We start from the raw sequence: 21,644 nt of genomic DNA, 5'->3' as shown, positions 1-21,644 counted from the left end.
TAGCCAGCTGAAAATGGCTGATGGAACATAACAAATGTGGAGGAAGTCTGTAGGTTTGAGTTTGCTGTATTTCTTTCCATTAAATGAGCTTCTTGTTGAAGGCAGTGTGTGACAAGGGATATCACAGTAAGTGCTAAGGTGTTCTGTTAAATCCACTCAGGAAGCAGCCTAGGAAGGAATGGTAAATCCTCCTTAAACATCTTTCAGTTTCTATGAGGATCAATTTATCTGTTTTCCATGTTATATGAAGTCCAGTATAACCTCCCTGGCTCCACTTGCTGGTTGATCACTTGGGGAGTAACAGGGGCTCAGAACTGAAAAATTCTGAGCCCAGCAATGGTAGTAGTGATGGGTAGGGAGCACATGTAACTGAGCTAACAGTATCTTTGAGTCTATTATCATTTGAACATGGGTCCATGAGCAGACACCAGGGTGGTAAGGTAAGCACGTTGACTGATGTCAGTAGATGTTTTACTCCGCCCAAATTACGAAGAGCCTTCTCCATAGTGGATTCCGTGAAGAAAAAATTAATGTAAGATACTGTGTCATCGTCTTCTGTATCAGTTCTGAGGGGTACATCTGAATAACTCTCTCTAGACCCCCTATCATCAGTCTTTTGTTTTGCTGGCCATATGGCCATGCCATGTGTCATTTCCTCAGGCTGTCTCTTCTGCCATGCACAGTATGGCTTGGTGAAATCCGGGCTGCTGAGGAATCTCTTTTCCACTCTGTCAAGGCTAGCTTCTCTAAAGTGGTCTTGAAGACACACTTGTCATAGCTAGCATCAAGTGTTATGCAGTTCATTTGCAAACTAGACCCACCACAATTCTTCTCTATCAGCTGCTCATTGATAACACACCACAAGGTGATTGGTGTAGGATGGAGAAGATTGTGTAGTACCAGTTATTATGGACATCTGAACCCCTTGCTCATGAAGCATGTTTGGGGTCTCCAACTGTTTGGTCCAAGTTCATTCAACAGTGAAATGCTATTATATCCCCCTTATGTTATATGATTTTCAGACAATACCTAGTTTATAAAGTGTGGTTTGGGTTAGCATAATAAGCATCTACTAGTGAATTAAGGGCAGCTTTTTAAATCGAGATTAGCTATTAGTTCAAATCTTTGTGACAGAATCATTAGAGCTTGGCACTCTGAGCTCTGCCTGACAAAAATGTCACCTAGCACCTCTTTGCCATCTATTTTTCCAGAAATAATTGTGGTTGCTGGACCTTTAAAAGCCAGAGCTGGGTGATTTTTCACCATGGGTGTATATTTCAGCCCCGTTTCCCCCAGACTCCTCTCAGAACTCAAGTCTAGATTACTTAGGGCATATGTCGAAGCAACTATGTGGCCTCTGCTGCTTCCAAAATTCAAAGGCCAAGTTTTGTGAGGTTGCAAGTTACAGAAACTTACCACAAGGTGTGGAAGATGTGTTTCAGCAAGCCCAACCCCTGGGTTTATAATATTTCACCAGAGAAGAATGTCCGTGGACTCTAGTGGGACTTTATCCACTGTCCTCTAGCGTTTGTCTTAGGATGCATCCTGTCCACTGTCCTCTAGCGTATGTCTTAGGATGCATCTTGGACGCCTGATGCTTCCTGGTCACCAAATCCAGCTGCTGCTTTGTCACACGCAGCCCAGCTTGTCTCATGTAGGTGACGATAACGGTTTCTCCAGACTTTATTATTGTGAGGAAAGGGAAGCATGTAAAGTATGTTCTCCCTGCAGTGAGAAGGCACACTGCTTCCGATTAGGTGACAGGAGCTGTTTCACAAAGAAATCCTGGTAGCTGCGTGAGTGGAGTGGAGTGGAGTGGAGTGGAGTGGAGTGGAGTGGAGTAGGGTGGAGTGGAGTGGCTGTGATAACGAGTTTAGCGTGAATGGCACTAGATTTTGATGTTACAGTAAGATCAACTCTATATTCATCCACAGACCCGGCTATACAGCGGTTTGCTCTAATAAACAATTTACTGGGCATATAGCGTGATCCCCTACTCCTACTCTGTTCATTTTCTGATAGTGTCACTAACATCTTAATCCTCCCGTAGATGTAGCGTGTCTTCTCTGTCATTGCTCCATGAAGAAGAACTAGTCTGGGTGTTGCTCCTCTTTTCCAGCAGGGCAGTTCCACGGCCCCTCAAGTCTGCCTTTCGGATTGGTCTTTGGCCTTATTTGCTCTAGGATTAGCTAAACAAGGGCCCCTTAAAGCAGATAAACTCTCTGAGACCCCACCTTTGTCTTACTGGAGCCTTTAAGACTTTCCTTTGTCCTTTCATTTTGTGTGTCCCTTCAGCCATTAAAACTCCTAGTCACAAGGGAAGCTTTACTCTCTCTTCCATGACGGTGCCTGGAGTACCATAGAGATGCCACAGCTTTCCAGTCCTTCCCCTGTGCCACACTTCATCCGTGCTGCTGGCAGTGACAACACCTTACTAACGAGTGGCCCACCAAGGTCCAGCTCTTGGTGACTCTTCTCAAGCCTTGGCAACAAAATCGAATTCTGTTTAGACTGACTGGACAGCCTTAGGCCGTTCTTCTACCCATAACTTTTGCTGCTCTAAGGATCCTAATGGTAAAACAAGGTAACACTCAATGGGGACCGATAAAGGGCAGGTGTTTACTAGAGCATGGTTAGGCATGGAAACCAGAAGAGAGCTGTTTTGAAGCTAGCTTTTTCTGGTGCTCTGCCCACTAGTCTGAAAGGCAAGGGAACAAGGAGTCACTGGAAAAAGTAGCAAGGACTTGAGTGCTGACCTTAGTGGACCTGTGACATCAACATACAGACTCTTCACCTTCCTGTGTCCTTCTGGTGCCTCACCGTGACTAGGTGTCACCGGAAGTGAGGAGAGGGGAGCATACAGAAGCAATAGAAATTAGCGTTCTGTAGGAGCAGCATGGAGGAAGAAGCTAAGAAAATGGTCATGGATGCCAAACCGTTTAACTAGCATTTAAGAATTTAACTAGTGACTTTTCATCAAAGTCTGCTTTTAAGGATATTGTTTTTGATAGGAAGACTTTGTTGCCCTTCTCTCTGGTGCCAACCGTCATTGTTCTGCTGTATTTAATAATCATATCAGATATTAGTACCCCGTATCTGCTTCCTGTGTTGTATACTTGAAACTTTTCTGTGTTGACTATTGTGAGTAGTTGGTAGCGATAGGCCAGCATTAGGGAGCCTTATATATTCCTGCCACAAATATTCTAGGTTAAGAAAGCAAGCATTTAAAAAGATGTCTGGAATGCTTGGAGTAGTACTACTATCAATACACGGATATATAAATGTCTTCTATGATTACTGTATAAGGTGGGTACTTGTCAATGTAGGACTCGGGTCGGCTAAAGGATACAGATCGGCTGTGGGTTAGTTGCATCGGCCCAGCAGTGAGAACTTGCAGGTAGTACCTAGCATTGGTGAGCTGTCACACTGCACAGCATAGTACGAGGTCCTTTCTATGGATTACGTAATTAGTGCAAACTCTGCTTTCTCACAGCAGCAAAAGGAGGTACTCACATCAGCAAGTCTAGTAACAGAAAATGTTTTTAATGAGAAAGTTTTTGCATTAAAACATAAGTGTTTCACGTGTGTTTAACGATGTGTCATTAAGTGTAAAGACAGACCCCTTTTTTCATGTAGGAGCTTAGGTTTAATTTTTAATTTTTCTAACCTAAATACACCCTTAAAGCATCTCTATAATTATATACATTTTTTAGTTTTTCACAAAGTTTAAAAGCTCTGGGAAGCAATCAGTTTTTGATGTGTTTTCAGTAATCTTTATCATTGTCTTTGCCTACCATTCGTAAGCATTATTTTTATCAGGTCATCTTTATTGAATCTTTCCAACGTGGAAATTGCATTTTAATAGAAACATCTTTTTTGTAATTATTGAAAATTGAATGTATGAGTGATTTATATGATTGCATTTACAGATATGGCTGACATGGGCAGGCCGGCCTACAGTCATATGTAACTCTTTTTGTGTGTGTTTAGGCACAAGGGCATGGTAGTGCGGTGGTACTCATGACATGCCAGTCACGTTGATGTGAGATAAGAGCCTCAGGGCTTAATCCTCACCTTTTATCTTGTTGGAGACAGGGTCTCTCTTCTATTCTTAAGAGCTACACGTGGTGGTGGCGCACGCCTTTAATCCCAGCACTCGGGAGGCAGAGGCAGGCGGATCTCTGTGAGTTCGAGACCAGCCTGGTCTACAAGAGCTAGTTCCAGGACAGGCTCCAAAACCACAGAGAAACCCTGTCTCGAAAAACCAAAAAAAAAAAAAAAAAAAGAGCTACACGTGCTCGGCCAGGCAATTGGCTTGCCAGAATGTCTGCATCTTGCTTGAGGAGCTTTGGTATTTCTAAAGTGCACTACAAAGCCAGTCTTTTTGGATCCTAGGGTCTCTGGTCCTGATGTTGTACAGCAAGTGCATTATCCATTGAGCTCTGTCTCCCCAGTGAGATTCAGGTTGCTCCTCAGTGTGTCTACAGAGAAGACAGAGAGGTAGTGATGGGAGCTTGACTAGGAGAACTTCTTGCTGTTATTCCTGTCGTGCAGGGGAGTAGGCTGAAGCAGAGAGAGGGTTCAAACCAAGGCAGTCAAATTCCAAACTATGTCCTCTTTGCTGCCATGTGGTCCACGGAACTGCCCATTAAAATGCCCTTAAAGTTACTATTTATGAGAAAGGAGGGAGGGAGGGGGGGAGAAGCCAAGGAGCATGCCCATGCCCTATTAGACAGCAAGTCGGGCATTTGGGCCTAGGAATGAGCTTGCTTGCAAGTTAGCTGTGTCGCTTTGTCAAGGTGTTGCATTTGTCTTTACAGTCTTCCTGGGCTGCTGTCAGCCATATGCTAAGTGTGCTGGGTCAACTTCCCAGACTGTGCCCAAGCGTGGAAGAGCATTCTCCGTGGTTCCAGACTTTGTTGTCGTTATTGCTTGTTTGTTTTCTTAGCTTTTCCAGTTTAAATTTTAAAGTGAATATATAAGAAACATTAAATAAAGGTTTTCTCAGTGATCATACTATTTTTCTGCTATTCCCTGCTACCCACATCTAAGAGAGAAAACTTTCCCGTAGAAATCCAAGCAACAGAATGAGGAGTGAAGCGAAGGGCTAGAGACGAGGGTCGCTGGTCAAACACACTCTGCTCTTCTTGCAGGACCCGGATTCAGTTCTGGAATCCCAGTCCATGGGGTTCCGACTCTGGCTTCTGAGGGTACTTACTGCATGAATACAGTGTGTAGACATACGAAGGTGGAACACCCATACACACAGTTTCATTTTAGCAAAAGAAAAAGAGTATGAAGGGGAAAAGGGGAAGGGACAAATGAAGAGCTGATATGTCACTTAAATGTTTTGGAAAGCCATTTTGTAGTGTATATCTGCATCATAACCCTGACTACAGCAATTGGAGGGACCTTCCAGAGTTAAAGTTCCATGACTTATGGTGAATAGGCCTGTGTTCTGAAGAAATACTGAGCTGATGTCGAAACACTCTAAAAATGTTGTTTTTTGTTTAAACAATGCTTTATGGCCTTCCAATATTTGACATTTTTTTAGCTCAAGAAATGTGTTATTTATGTCTAATTGTCAGTGTAAAGCAATTTTGTCCTATAAAGGGAACCAGACCAGATATGTCACGTAAATGCCCATCTGTTAAAGCATCTTTCTCCCTATGGTACATTTTTAAATTTTTCTAAGAACTGTCTTGATTACCCATGTCCTTGTAATTTCAAGGGCTACGTGTTATCCACACACACACAAAAAATAGTTTAGAATCATCAGATGCTTATGTATGTTTCAATATTGATTTTTTAAAAAGGCAAATAATGGCCATAATTGTTGAAAACTCACTAATTTGCCTTGTAAAAACCATCTAATTTATACAAGTTGTGTAATTACACCTTTATTATTAGAATTCCCCATGGAGTTAAATCTATTGACTTATTCTTCTTTTGAATATATTTGCACATTTTCCTATGTTGGGATGGTAAAGGAATCCATGGGGATTTTAGAGGTATAGGTGTTGTTCCCTCAGAGAGTTTCGTAGAACAGATGGCCTTTTTCACTTACTTAAAATGTTTAAAAATTCATAAGTCTTATCTGTCTTTAATTGAAAAGGGGCAACCTTTGTCTATAAGGATACAATGTCAATTGCTGGAGTTATAAATCTCACATGAAACAATGTGTTGACTATATCAACCATAGTTCGCACTCTTTTTCTCGTGTGTGTATGTGTGTGTGTGTCTGTGTGTGTGTGTACATATAAGCACTAAGTGGCACCGGGGATCACTGATTAGGCTAAACTGCCTAGCCAGCTTCTTCCGGGCAACCACTTGTCTCCGCCACCATACCGGTCTCCAGCACTGCGGTTACAGATACGCACTGCCATTCCTGGCTTATTACATGGGTGTTGGGGATCTGAGGTGAGGTCCTATTGCTTCTGCAGTGGGCACTTCGCCAACTGTACCACTGTTCCAGCCCCAGGAGTTCTTTCTGTAGAGATCCAAAGGTCAATGCAGTGATAGTCACATTAGAATAAATGATGCTAGCTCATAAACTGAATCTAGCAGAACTCTTGCTAGTGGTGACAAAATGCTTGAAATGCGGCAGAAATTGTCTTGCTGGTTTCCCATGAGAACAAACTGTGTTAAATTGCTCTTAGCCCAGCACCTGGCCCATTTTCTAGGTTATCTCCCAAGTGTGAACTTTCCCCACCCTCACACCCTCCTTTCCTTTCTGGAGGTGGCTGATAGAACTGGATTACACTGATAAACACACAAGCAGTATCAGTTGCACACATACTTTGCATAACCGAGGAGTGCTGATTCCACCCATGCAGCCCTGATAATGACACCTCAGTGCCTGTGCCCTCTCCACTGAAGAGAGGGGATGCCATTAGGCTGTTGTCTTACTGAAGGCTGTGACCACCAGATAAAAGTCACTTTGAGTCATCCCAGCTTGTATGACCATCTGCCAGTGTCTACTGAGTAATATCCATTACCTATCTGCTTCACCTCATACGTTCTCTATATAAAACAAATCATAACTTTATCAGCATATGCAACCTTGTCTTATACAGGTAATGCTTGTTCTTCCTTAAACTCCCTATCCATTTTTAGAAAAACATTTTTGAAGAGAGGTTTCTTCAGTGGTATATTTTCACCTCATGAAACTATTTTCATTTCATTTTGGTCTAAGCACATCTATTACATCAACTTGGACCTTTTTCCTCCCTGCCTTTCTCTGGTCTCAGGAGCTCTAAAGAAACCAGCAGGGCTCATGGACCACTTTCTCATTGTTCTAAGCATTCTGCAGACATTGATCTCATTCCAGGGTTTGCTAGCAATTTTGAGCTTCTGTGGATGTTGGCATGGACATGCTTAACCTTAATTTGGTGTCAGTTCACATTTCCTTGTAACACTGAGTCTTCAGGTATGATCTGAACAGAAGTAGACAGGTTCCACATCAGCCTCAACTCCTTATGAAACACCGTAGCAGGAGACTGTTTGGGATTATTGATTGATTGATTGATTGATTTTTGTAACCTAACCTCCATTCTTACTCCATTATGCTCCCCACTTGAACCATAGCTGTCAAAGAACACTCTTCATCTGTAGCCAGTCATATCTTGCAAATCTCAAAAGAAGACTTCTATGGCAGAAATCAAGCAAATAAAAATACAGCATAGTTTTCACTATCACCATTCAAATGTTTAGAATGTGACCAGCATTTTATTTATGGTATAAACCATCAGTCAATGGTATCTCTATAAATTACAGTATGATGATAATAATACATTCATAGGGTTGAGATGTACTAAACCTGGCATCTCAAATGAAGAGATTTTGTTATAGTCATTTTTCAGCCCATCAGTGGAATAAATGGATGGACTTGTTTGGACAAATATACTTACTAGAAAGTTTAAGATGAGTGGCTATCAGGAGCAGGTGGGTGTATTTTCCAGGCTCATTCTCTCCCTTACCTCCCACTGCCCACCCCGACACACACACCTTTTATGCTTGGGATTCAACCCAGAGCCTGGACCTTTTTCAACAGGTGCTCTGCTACTGAGCTATGTCTCAGCCCTGTTTTCTAGAATGTTATAGCTAGTTGTTCTTTGAAAGGATTTGTCATAGTCAGTGTTTCATGGGTTCTTACTTTTATGGCAAGCCTCATCTTTAGGGCTTTATTTTACAAAAAGAAAAATTAAATTGAAAGAAATCAAATTGTACCTGCGCATGTATTATTACTTATCATATACATTATATTTAAATGTAGTATTACCCTTTCCTTTAAGACAATATGCTTCTACCTCGCTTCTCCTTCTGTTTCATTTGGCCAACAGTGCATTATTTAGCTGAGACTTCATAAACTGCAGCCTAATGAAACTAAAGTGTTATAATAAAGCTATAATAATGAAATCAAATTTGTTCATTGAATATGAATTTGTTGGCCATCTAGGTGCTAGGAACTTTTCCAGACAAATTTAGGATAAAATAAGTAAGAACAAGAGTTATCCCATGAAACTTATGTAATATTGAGATAACAATAAACATAATAAATAAGAACAAATTTTAACTGCGTATGAGAAACTTAAAACACATATCATGTTGTTGATTCTCAGTGAATGATAACTCTTATTCTATAGCCTAAGACTCATTGCCCTCTAATATAGTACATGATTTGCATCAACATTATTAGATGTTGTCTGTCCCATGTGTAATTTTAGAAGTTTCTTAGAGAAATGTTGCATGCTAGATTCAACTGTTGCCTCATCTAAATTAACCTCGGATTCATACATCATCTGTATTGAGACTAGATTTTGAATGTATGCACACACACACATGCATACACAACACACACACACACACACACACACACACACACACACACATAATGACTTAAATGAAGCATCTTCCTGCTTCCAGATAAATTCTCTTTAGACATCTGTGTTTTCCAAGTCTGTTGCTTTCTCGTTATGCCAGTTAGTATAGCACTGCAAAGTGAGATGCAAAAGAACAGTTCAAGAAGAGAAATTCCACAGGATCCTGCTCAGTTGATATAGAGCTGAAATGTTCTAGAGCCCACAGGAAAAGCTAGGCATGGTAGCATGGACCTGTAATCTCAACACAGAGAAGCAGAAGCAGGAAAATCCGTGGGACTCACTGGCCTGCCACACTATCCTGATCCATGAATCCTGGCTCTCAGGGGGAGACCCTGCTTCAAAACACAGTGGATGGCTCCTAAGAAGCAACACCTGAGGTTGAGCCCTAGTTTCTAAACATACACTGTGCCCACATGAAGAAAAATAGGAAATACATTAAAGAGAGAGTTTATGTTATTGGGTTATCCGTTTGTCTGAGTCTAGAAAGTTCCTAATTGGCTTACTTCTTTGGTCCTTCAATGAATGTTTAATATGTGAATAATAATAAGAAGGATCAGATCTATCTCCTTGTTTCTTAGATTTTAATATCGCCCCTCCTTGCTGTGTTATTCCTTTCTATACCATTGCAGTTTCTATAGCTCCTTTTCTCTCCTTCAATCAGAGAGTCAATCTATACTATAACTACAAAGAAAATGTGGGCATTCCTCTGAACTCCTTATGGTTAGCAATAGTAGGATAATTTGACAATTCTGTGTATGTGTTTTAAGCAGCTGTAACATTTGAGATATCTAAAGTTATCTGGTTTTTATTTAGGTAATTATTTCATGGCAAAATAAGAGTTCAGGAAACAGGACATTTTATGTCGTAAAGAAAAGTGCAGGTAGCGTGCTTCTCAGAGCACTTGGCACCTGCATTTCAGGTCATTTCGCTTCCTAATCAAGACATTCAGCTCAAGGAATGGGGGAAAGTTGTCACTTAAACAAAGCAATTATATAAATTAAATATAAAAAAATCGAACTTTTCTAAAAATGATCTTTCATGAGTTTATTTTTATTAAATCATTCTTCTTTATAGTGGACCAAAAGGAAAAAAAAACAGATAAGTTCTTAATTTTCCAGAATTCTGTGATTTGTTTGGTTTCAAAGGCCGGGCTCAGAGTTGTTTTATTTCCTAGTTTGTATGATTGCTCTGTTTTTCTTTTCTTGGTCTCTGTGGTTCTGTTTGGTGGTGCTGAAAATTGAACCCAGGGTCTCAGGCATGCTGGACAATTGCTCCACCTATGAGTCATATTGCCAGTTCGAACACCACCTGTGTTTTTGGTACAATTTCCCCTGGGGAAATTGTCTTTTGTAAGGTTTTTAACTGAGTTCCAAAGTCGATGTTATTAGCATTATTATAAATGAAAATGTTGGGAAGATAAGAAGTAGTTAGCTTTGTCATCTATCATATTCATAGTTCCATAATGCGTATTGGTAGAGTGGTGAGGGAAGCCTAGTCTCTACATTTCACCAGAACCTACATATGAAGTATAAAGTGCATCAATGACAGCACCCTGAGCTGTCCGTTATAAGATAACTCCCCAGAACATCTGCAAAGGCACATCTATTTAATAGGGAAATTAGTAGTTGCCAAAATAGAAAAGTATGTTTACAGTAGTTGGGAGAATATTGGGTTAAAAAATTTTATTCCTCTACTTTCTTGCCTTGTTATAAAAACTCTAAACATATATTTTTTAAAAATCCTTTCACACACACACACACACACACACACTGTATTGTGAATCGACCTAATTTAAAAATTCCCACTGAAACATTTCACATTCTTTTCTCCAACTACCAACCACACTAGTAAACTTCCTGGAGACTGAAAAATTATTAGTGATAAATTTTGCCTGACATCTAATTGTACTGACGTGATTTAATATAACAAGGATCCTCTGGGGGAAAAGCTTGCTTTTCAGGTATAGACCAGCTTCCTTTCCTATTCTCTTCCCACTTAATCATTTTACTCAAAACATCTGAACTCATCAATACTTGTAAGGCTTAGTTTTTTTAAGGAGAAAGATATGAGCATTCTGGGTCAGGCAATATTTTACAGATTGTATCAGAAAAAATAAATCACAGATGGAAAAAAACATCAAGTTTTTGACCGCATGAAAGTAAAAATCCTCAATCTCAAAAAAAATATTTGTTAGACATTTATTAGAAAATGGGTCAAAGACGGACCAGTAATTATATACACAGAGGTTAAGTTGATGAGAAAGTTATATCATTGAGACTTAATTGATAAATAGGTAAGGAACTGAATAATTTAAAAGAATAGCATATAAAAATGGACAAAATTCTTTATCTATTTTTCACTTTCATGAGTACAAGAGAAAAAGAAAAACAATGTATACTGTTCAGCATAGAAGTTTCTGGACTTTCTTGGTTTACTTAGTGTCATTGTTTTTGTAACTATTTCAGGCTAATATAAATAATCAACAGTTTATTACATAATCAGATTCTAATGAGTATTTGCATCCTAACTACCTAAGAGCCATTTACAATTTTATTATACTATGTAAACTCAGAAAAGAAACGATGTTTTCATGCCGTTATTGTATAGAACCAGGGCATAAATGTGACTGTATTCCTTCATGGGTACAACTTTAAACGTAGGAATCACCTGGATTGAAACCACCACATTCCTATTCCGTATTGGTTTGTACAGAGGACTTCCTTTACACTAAAACAATAGGTGAAGCCAAACTCCACAAATACTTTCTCGTTGAATAAATGGAGTGTAATAAAAGCCATTGAAAACTGAGCAAGTAGATTACATCGTCTCTGGCAGGGTATATTATTGTCTACCTCTGTAACAGAATGTCTCGTATGGACTTCCTAAGTCACAGCTTTAGACCCCAGTGTCCCTTACTATAATTTTGGGAAATAGATTTAGCTCCTTAGTGGAAATTTTGCTATTTTAATAACTGCATTCCGTCGTCAGTGGCAGTGTAAGAAAATGCCTCTTTCATAGACTGCTGGAGTGAGTGTACATTTGTAAGCACCTTTCCGTCTATTTTGTAGCATTAAAAGCTCAAAACCTCAAAACTGTGGGCCGGGGAGATGGATCAGTGCATGAAGTGTTAGCTGCAGAAGCAGAGGAAAATGAGTTCGGGTCTTCCACACCTACTAATAAGCTTTGCAGAGAGGCATGAACAGCCGGGAATCTATTCATTGAGAGTGACTACAGAGATGGGCAGATCCCAGGGGCTCGCTGACAGCTACAAATGATGAAAACAGGCAGCCTCAGGTTCACAGAGAGACTTGGTCTCAAATAAACAAACAAATGAATAAATAAGGTGGATTTATTCAATAGAAGCAGACACCAGGCATCAACCTTAGTCCTCCACATGTACATGAATGGACCAATACACCTGCACACTCGCAAATACTGCACACACACACAAGCAACACATGTATGCACAAGAACCTTAAAATTGTTTAAGAGTAGAATCTATACAATATAGAAAACCACTAATTCAATCAAAGTGTAACTTAAAGATAAAGACAGAAAAAATTTAATGTCATTTGTACCATGTTAGTAATAATCTTTCTTTGGGTTAATTTATTAATCTTCAAGCAATTATCTAATAAAATCATATTAAAATCTCTTAATACTGCAACTCCTAAATATATTCATAAGTGGATATATTCAGTTTTGTTAAGGGAACATGAATATGAAATGTAATTAATGTGTTTTTGTTGATTGTGTCCATCTTAAAATGACTTAAAATGTGCTTTCTGCATACTAGATGTGTTTTTTGTGTGTGTTTCTACCTGTGTAGACATAGTTACATATCTGCATAAAGAAAAAGAAATTTATCAGTGAATTACTATATTGTAATTTGTTTTATACATTCATTAGAAAAACTGTTGAACTGGCCTATTTCAGGAAAATATAAATGAACAAAACTTGGTTGGCTTTGAATTTACCATCAACATTCCTACTTCAGAAGATTTTGTGGGTGTTTGGCTTGCTCTTAAATGATGTAGGGCTAAGGGGATTCCAATACACCGGAACAGCTAATTATTTCTAGTCCTTACCAAGACACACAGAGAAGCACTGTTAAAGGGCAAGCCATTTCAAACGTTTGCTTTATTTCACTTTGCTGAATCTTCAATTTCCCATCAATTCCTCAGGTCAAGAGTTTGCATTTACAGCTCTAACTGGTCAAGTCAGATTGTATGTTTTGATAGGATTTTTGACTAAGTGTAAGGTATTCAAAGAAAGACTGACAATAACTTTCGAAGTAGTTATAAATGCTGGCCATATTGTTTTGTCTGTACGAATCCTGTGTCACAGCTTATCTTAGAATTACATTCATGAGAAATTTGGTGCCAATTACCTGAATTGCATTGGGACTAAAATTTGCAAAATTAGCCTGACTTCTTGGTATCTATTTGCATGTCTTCTCAGTAGTTGTCAGTTAAAAATGCAACTTTTGCTTCCAACCATGGTGAATGTTGGGGCCAGATTTGCCCTCCTACCGCAATCATCTAGAATACCGCAAGATCTATTAACCGAATTTTCCATATAACAATAGGCTGTGTAGGACGTCCATGCCTGAGTGACGAACAACAAAGATGTCAAGTACTGTAAATTGTTCCAGCTGACTTCCTGCAGGCAATTTTCCTACAACATCTCTGCCAGACAATCCAGCTTGTACCAGGCGGTTGAGCTGAACACAGAGGCAAGGATCTGAGCTTAGGAAACTGTCCAGAAAGAGACATTAAGTTTGTGGTTGACCCATATTTAGGCTAAATGGTGATCAGTTGTCCTAACACTGGGAAAACAACAAGCAGAAAGCAGAAGACCAAATACTTTTAGAGTTTACAGAAGGTTAGGAATGCTTAATTCTCACCAATCAAAGTAGAGAAACCTTCTAGTAATATCCTGAATGAGTCTAACCTGGCCTTTTCTGTGTGCTCTGGGCCTTCCTTAGACGACAACCTCAAAAGGACCAAACTGACTCTAAGCAGTGTAGATGAATATGGAAGCATGTCTACAACATTATAAAGGCAACAAAATCTAAAATCCACTAGCGCATAATCACAATATCCAGCCTCCCATCATAATTTGATAGACATGGGAGAGCAAAAAAGTCCATAATTAGAATAATGATTACATAAATTCAGATCCCAAAATGACTGAAATTCTGGATTTAGCAGGGAAAGTTAATAAAATCGATACACTAAATCTCTATTGTGTGCTCAGGGATGGAGAGGGAGTATGGAGATGCTGAGAACAGAAGAGCCAAGAAGGAAATGTGTGCCATTAATGCCTGTATTAAATACAAAGAAAATGCTCAGCTCCTTCTCCACTTCCTTCTTAGACATTAGGAAAAGAACAAGTTCAAACCAAATGTATATTAAGAAAGGAAATAAAGAACAAGACAAAATAGGTAAACCAGAGAGAAGGAGAGAAAAGCTGATGAACACAAAAGCTGGTTTGGTGAAAGGGACAATTTTCAAAAGAGCTGAGATGAATCAACATTAAAGAGGGAACGTACATCTGACCAAAGTCAGGAATGAAAATAAGATTTCTGTGTAAGCACAATACAGAACTAGCATAAAGAATTTGATATTGGTACAATCAAGCTGCTGACATAATATCTGCATTTCAAGGAATGTGTCAAACCTCACTCATGAAGAAACAGATACTTAGGCTAACCTTTATTTACTCGGGGAACTGAAACAGGAATATAAAACTCTTCCAAACCAAAAACCCCACTTGATGTCACTGGTAAGTTCTTAATTATTTAAAGAAACACAGTGTAGGGAAAGCATCAGAGAAATAAACCCTTCCAGAGAGAAAAGAGGGTCGAATTTGTAGTTGAATTCTGTGAGTTCAGCTTCACCTGTTATCAAATCACAGGTGTGACAAAGGCCGAAGGTTATGCAGCAGCAATGCTGGTGATCATAAATGCAGAATCCTTCTATTAAAAATTCAACAAGTTGAGTTTAGAAGTAGAAAAGAAAACATATCACAGTTGGGTGGGATTTATTATGAGGGTTTTTAAGTTGGTTTAACATTACTATTAATTCATTAATAGAATTTTTCCAGTTAACTCATCAATACAGACCATATAATTATCTTCATAATTTCAAAAAGGAAGTTTGTCTTAATGCAATGTTAAAGCAAAATAAAAGTTTCCAGCAATAGCATAGAAAGAAATTTCTTGACATGAAGGTCGGGCATGCATAACCTTCTGCTGGTATCATGCTTAAAGCAAAACAAACCAACAAAAAAAAAATACACCTGATCATGAGACACAAGAAAACTGTCTCTCCAAGCTCCATCAACATCATCCGAGGTCTCTTCAGTGTAGTAATGGGAGGGGAAGAGAGAAGACATACAGAGAGTTACAGAGTAGAAGCAGACCAGTAACATGGCCGGAAGTGTTGGTGATAGCGGTCATCATCTGTCGTAGCAGTGCCAAGGAATGTACTAAAAGGTGAGAAGTATTAATTGATTTTGTTCAAAATTTAAGGCCAATATGCCAAGTTCATTTTTCCTAAAAGTTAATTATTTTAAAAGATAAAATCTATTTAACATGACCAAAAAGCTGTTCTGATATGTGTGCACATTGTTGAATCACTAAATTTAAGCTGTTTTGCATTGCTCAGAAGTCTATGTTGTTGGTTTTTTTCTGGTTAGAACACTTAAGATCTACACTCATAGCAAATTTCAAAAATATATTAAACTACAGCCATCACATTCTACAGTAGATGTTTTGACCTTACTCCTTCTAATTTACAGCAGTTTTGTACAATTTAACAAATGTTTTTCTAACACTCAACCCACACACAGCACCCAGCTATGCTGTGGTGTAAATGATAAATTAGCTCTCTGCTTAACAATACTAAGAAAAAGTCAGGTGTGTTCATATATGTGATAGGAACGGACAATTGGCAACTTGAATTTAGAATGGATTGCCATTTATTATAGCATCCAAAATTTATGAAATACTTGAAGATAAATTTAAGTAAGCGTGCATAAGAAAGGACACTTAATTCTGAAACATGGGACTGCAGAGATGGCTCAGAGAATTTGATGCTCTGTACAAGATGTGAATTTGGGTTCCAGAACCCACATCAGGTGGCTTACAAGCATCTGTACTCCAATTGCATAGGATCCAATACCCACCCCATCTCCCTCTCTCATTCTCTCTCTCTCTCTCTCTCTCTCTCTCTCTCTCTCTCTCTCTCTCACACACACACACACACACACACACACACACACACTCCAAGTAAATAAGGAGATAGAGTATGATAATGTTTGAAAACATTTACTGCTCTGATATTAATCGGTGGGAACAGGAGCAACATCTCGGTGGGTAAGAGCTCCCATCGCTCTTCTAAGGGATCTGGGTTCTATCTCCAGCTCCCACCTGGTGATTCACAACCATGTATAGCACCTCTTCCAGTCTCTGTGGGTTCCAGAAGTGGTGCATAGTTGGACCTGCAGACAAGACACCCAAACATAAAAATACAGTAAGAATTTTTAAAGGATATTAGTTCTCCTAAAGTTAAGCCTGTCCATTCCATGAAGTCTCAGTGAGCATCCAGGCAGGGTTTTTCCTTTTTGATTTTTGTTGTTATTAACATTGGCAAACTTACGCAGAATCTTTTGGAAATAAAAAAGGACCTCAGTTTTTTCAAAGAATTTTGAAAAGGAAGGCTGTGTGACTTATGTACAGACCAACTCTATTGGTAAATATTAATTTGATGATTTATGGACAGAGATAATGGAATCGAATAGAGCCTAGAAATGTACTACAGTAAGTAGCCAGTTGATTTTCATGGGCAGAATGGATATTTTTTTATAGAAGAGACATGGAACAATAGCTATCCCTATTTTCAAAAGAAGAGCTATTTAACATGCATATGTAAAGGTTAAAAGTCACATACTGTTTGCATCTTTAACAATAACGTGTATATAGCTACATGTTTATGTGCTATCTATGTACATATATGTTGAAGTTTTATAAATATTATATATGATGCACATACATTTATTAAAAGCTAAAGGGCATGCATTAAGCTCCAGATTAAAGGGATGCAATTCTTCTTTCAGAAACGGGCCAACATCAAATGCAAATAGATACTAAGAGCTTTGCAATGAACATGCTACATATAAAACCACATTCGTATCGGGCATTTGAAAAGAAACTAAAGATTACTAGATCAGTTGAACAAAACCTTCAAAATGTAAAGGGAAAATTATTTTATCTCCAGCCTAGGAATCCTATAATAAATAAAGGGAGAGAAACACATTAGATTTAGGCGGTCAGGGAGGCCAGTCTTAGAGGAAAAAATGGGCAGTGCCGAGACTACGTGTATACAATAAGTCAAAAGCTCTTACGAGTATGACTTTAGGCTCTGACGAGTATGAAGTACGCCTGCCTGTAAGGAGGCAAGAAATGAGGGGGAGGCATGGCAAAGACCCGAGAATGGGTTGGAATAGGAATGTTTAGAGCAATTATTATTAGGTCTGAGACCTCTGTGTGGGAAGAAGGATCACTGAGTACAATACCACAAAGGAGAGTTTGAAACAATGCAGTTTTTAAATAAGAAAACTTAAAAACTGTACAAGAACTGAAATGGAATTGGATTCGGCTATATAATAATATGTTGTGATTAATATCTCCGTTAATAATGGATATTTCCATTTTTATACTATTAATTTGAAATTGTCTTGTAACTTGAAATCAAAGGAGGCTTGAGAAAATGTTTGTGGGGCTAAATTCTTACCAAAAGACAACCTATCACCTCTATCACTGTTGAACAAAGAAAACAGGTACATTATTTAATGGGATAAAATCACTAGACATTGGAAGACATTGCTTTGGGGATTATGGTTAGATTTTGTTGGCCACACAGGAAAGGTTTAATGTATTTCAATGGCACATGTTTAATTTTTTAAGTTTTTTTTTTACACATGAGTGTGTATAACTGGTAAAAATAAAAATAATCATTGAATTAAAAATAACATAATCTTGCTGGAGAGATAACTCAATGGATAACGGACTTGCTGCTCTTCCAGAAGAGCCAAGTTTGGTTGCCAGCACTCACGTGGAGGCTTTCACACCTCCTGTAAGACATGTTCCTACCTCAGACACACCTTCCCTCCCATTACCTTATGCTAAAGATTCCATATATTGTACTAGTCTCCGCTGTTTTACACTGCAGACCCCATCACAGTCTATAGTATACATTGCTAGTAAATAGAGTCTCAGTCACATGGGAACCATAAGAATTTGTTCTGTGCCATACAGGGCAGTTTCAGCATGGTATTGTTACCTTCTTTTCTTTTTGATAAATATATGTTCAATAAATGAGAGCAGTAAAAGAGAGGGTAGACTATTTCCAGAGCAGCTTCCTTTGAGATAGAATAGTATTCTAGTAAGACACTTCAGAATCCAAAATATCACCAGATATTTGTTTTATTGATATAAAGTGGAGATGAAGAGGTGATGAAATTGAGGTTATACTAGTAAAAGTCAGTTTTAAAAGTTAACTACGGACAACCTCATTGATCTCACTGAGAACCTGATGGGAGGCAGAGGGAGAAGTAGTATTTTGGAAAATAAATAAATGACAAAGTGGGAGAAGAATTAAAGTGTGAGATAGGCTCCAAAACCCACCCTAAAATTCAGTGGCACCGCTCCGGGGCTTGCGTCCTTGATTGCATAAAAAAAAAAGAAAGAATGGCAAACACTCCCATTCCTTGCTCTCTCCTTTCTGATTGTGGAGTATGTGACTTCCCGCTGCTTTAAGTTCCCAGCCAGGATGGGTCGTGAACTGAAGTAAGTTCTTCTCCTGAGTTGCTTTATCAGGGCATTGCATCACAACAACAGGAGAGATACTCAGACAAAAGTCTGTCTGTCTGTCTGTGTGTGCGTGTGTGTTTGTTACTATAGCGAATAAACTGGGGGGGTTACAGAGGTTAGAAGCCAAGAACAGTAACATATAGTCATACTTTAGTTAAGCTGACATGATACGTAGATGCTGAAAGTAACACGGAGAAATCATGTGAAAATAATCAGCAAACAGAACTCATAGTGTCCGGTATAGCAAACAAACACAGGGGATAGTGGGGGGTGACTGAACTGACTCACAGTGGACTATACTTGTGTCTGGTGAATGGTAGTGGTTAGTAGACTTATCCAGCATATGGTCATCTTTGTTTCTATGGTAATAAAAAATGAAAACACTTTTGGTAGGGTCACATCTTACAGTGTACATACATACAGCTACATAAACTACATATAATTTAGTCTGATTTGCTTACATTTTAATGTTCCCAGGAAGACTATTTTCTACACATGTATTAACAGCTACTTTCCAGAAGTAAAACAATGAATACCTGGTTTTCAAAAAATGAATTTCCCCCCAGTATTTTTAAATGGCTAATCTTGCCTTAGATCATTTTTATCTAAGGTGCATTATTAAATTTGCATTATGAAACAGTCGATTTGAATGTGTGTGTGCATCAGATAGGATCCACAGTTTGGGTTGATTTTGCTGTTGTTGAGCATTTGTTTTTCTGATCATCAGTGCAAAGGTTAAGCAACTTTGAGTGCTTCTGCTTGCTACAGTTCTACGGTTTCTAGCGTGTCAACACCTGGGTTTGTAAGGTTGCTGGCAGTGAGGATATTATTATGAAAACTGAGGCTGCTCTGTGTTCTCTAGGCGAAACTAAACGATTCCTCAGGGAGTCAAATGAGATTAGCTGCCCTGATTCCCACTGTCCTTCAGGGGCTCTGGCGCTGACCACTTACTGGTGTCTGTTGTTCTGGATCCATGTCAAACCAAGAAGCGAAGTGCTCATGACAACCTTAAGGATAATCCTGTCTCAAAATATCTCAGTCCGTAAGGTTTTTTTCTATGAGTTTTTCAAAGTTGTTCACCATAAACATCACAGTACATGTTTTAGTAACTGTATTGAGATAATGGCTCCATAGCTATTAGGAGAAATTCCCTTCCATGATATGAGATGTTGTGGAAGGCACCATTTCCATGGTAACTAAATATGTTAGGGCTCTAGTGGTCCCCCGCTCACAGCACTTTGGAAGGTAATTCTTGGAAGCACAAAGGCAGGATCTGCACAGAGAGTGTACCCACTTGTTGCAAAGCTCTGTTATGTGGACAATTGCTACCGAGTGTGGGGAGATAGACAGACAGACAGGCAGACAGACAGATAGAGAAACCACCTCTCTCGTTATATATCTATAATTTTTCAATGCTTGAATTCTTTTTAGTTTTCTTGGTACTCATGAATAATCTCTTTATTTAAACAGTGACATTTCAAGATGTTGCATTTTTAGTTTTTCTTCAGAAAAATTCTCAGCTCTTACTAAAACTCATATGTGTGTGTGCGCGCACTTACACACACACACCTTACTGTATATGCAGGATAGCCCCGACAAGTCTTTTTAATAAGAGAACCCTGGCCTAACTGTAAAGGTTAATGGGTTAAGAGTCACATTATGTACAGACTGATTGATCATCAGCCCCGAGGATGGGAATGCAGACAATACAGTCAGAGCAGGAGTTGATTCAGTATTTCCCCTACTCCTGGAGGTGCGATCTTCCTATCTTCTTGCTGTCTTTCGTTTTAGTAGACAGTTTATTGTTTTTGCCTAAATTGGAGTGTGGAGGAGGAAGACTAAGTCTGAAGAGCATATAAACAATTCTTCCAAATATCAGAAGTTGAGCTGTTCATTTGCTGAGGCGAGGAGCACACTAACCCTGACTCTCTTCACAGTGGGTAAGCCTCACAAGTGTAACTACTGTGGACGAAGCTACAAGCAGCGCAGCTCACTGGAGGAGCACAAGGAACGCTGCCACAACTATCTCCAGAATGTCAGCATGGAGGCTGCCGGGCAGGTCATGAGTCACCATGGTGGGTAACAATGCATTTGTGATTCTTCTTCCTCCTAGTCTGCCGGGTCTAGTCCTTCTCGTGGGTTAAACCGTCCCTTCTCTCTTTCTACAGTTTTCAACCACATTTGCTTTGCATGGGATTATCTTCCTCAGCAGTTGACATGAGCTGTTCTGGAACACATGACGAACGAGATTCTTGAGTTTCCGTGGCACTCCCAAATCAGTTCTGATAGCATGTGTTTGAATTAGCACAGTAATGACAGCCAGCATTAGAGCTACATTAGAAATGCCACAGGAAAGGACTGTTCAGTCTTCTCTTGTATCTCTCTATGGCAGTGGTTCCACATAAATCTCTGAGTTCCGTCCATGGATGCAGAGGGGCTTAATACTCCTCCCTGGGTGTTATAGCTTCTCTCAGAGGTGCATAACCAACTTGATATTGTGCCTAATAATTTATTCGGGGAATTGGTAGTTTTACTTTATACACATGCAAGAGATAACCTAGACCAAAATTTGACCCTTCTCCTTCCTCCTAAAACACATTCTGTCAGGAAAGCATCCTAGCAGTGTGGAAGGAGGTCCCAGTGGTGTGACAGCTACAATGAAGTTAGTTAGTTCAGCAAATCAGTCTTCTTACAAAGGTGATCTTTAAATTCTTAGCATCTCTCTTACCTACTTATACCAAGTGATTTCATACAAATAAAAACAAAAGCCCTTATATCTTATTGGTATATTTGTGTTTTATATTTTAAAAGAATTGACTAATACTAGATGGTATAATTTCCCCCAGTCACTTTAAAATATATAAATATTAATTGATTTAGATATA

General features: G+C 39.0%; 1 protein-coding gene across 2 annotated transcripts in view; it reads left to right on the top strand.

Annotated features, from left to right (window-relative positions):
• The window catches only part of Ikzf2 (IKAROS family zinc finger 2), a 137,872-nt gene that overhangs the window by 104,654 nt on the left and 11,574 nt on the right, over positions 1 to 21,644 (top strand). For both annotated transcript variants that reach the window (XM_041631942.1, XM_041631943.1), the window contains exon 6: positions 20,697 to 20,834. In XM_041631942.1, the coding sequence (XP_041487876.1) occupies positions 20,697 to 20,834 (138 nt within the window). The remainder of the gene's footprint in view (positions 1 to 20,696; positions 20,835 to 21,644) is intronic.

This window comes from Microtus oregoni, unplaced genomic scaffold (assembly GCF_018167655.1).
Source record: "Microtus oregoni isolate MIOR12 unplaced genomic scaffold, Mior012 000038F_ref0000394, whole genome shotgun sequence".
In the NCBI taxonomy this organism is placed as follows: Eukaryota; Metazoa; Chordata; class Mammalia; order Rodentia; family Cricetidae; genus Microtus; species Microtus oregoni.
Note: the sequence above shows the minus strand (reverse complement) of the source record. Positions and strands in the feature narration are given on the sequence as shown.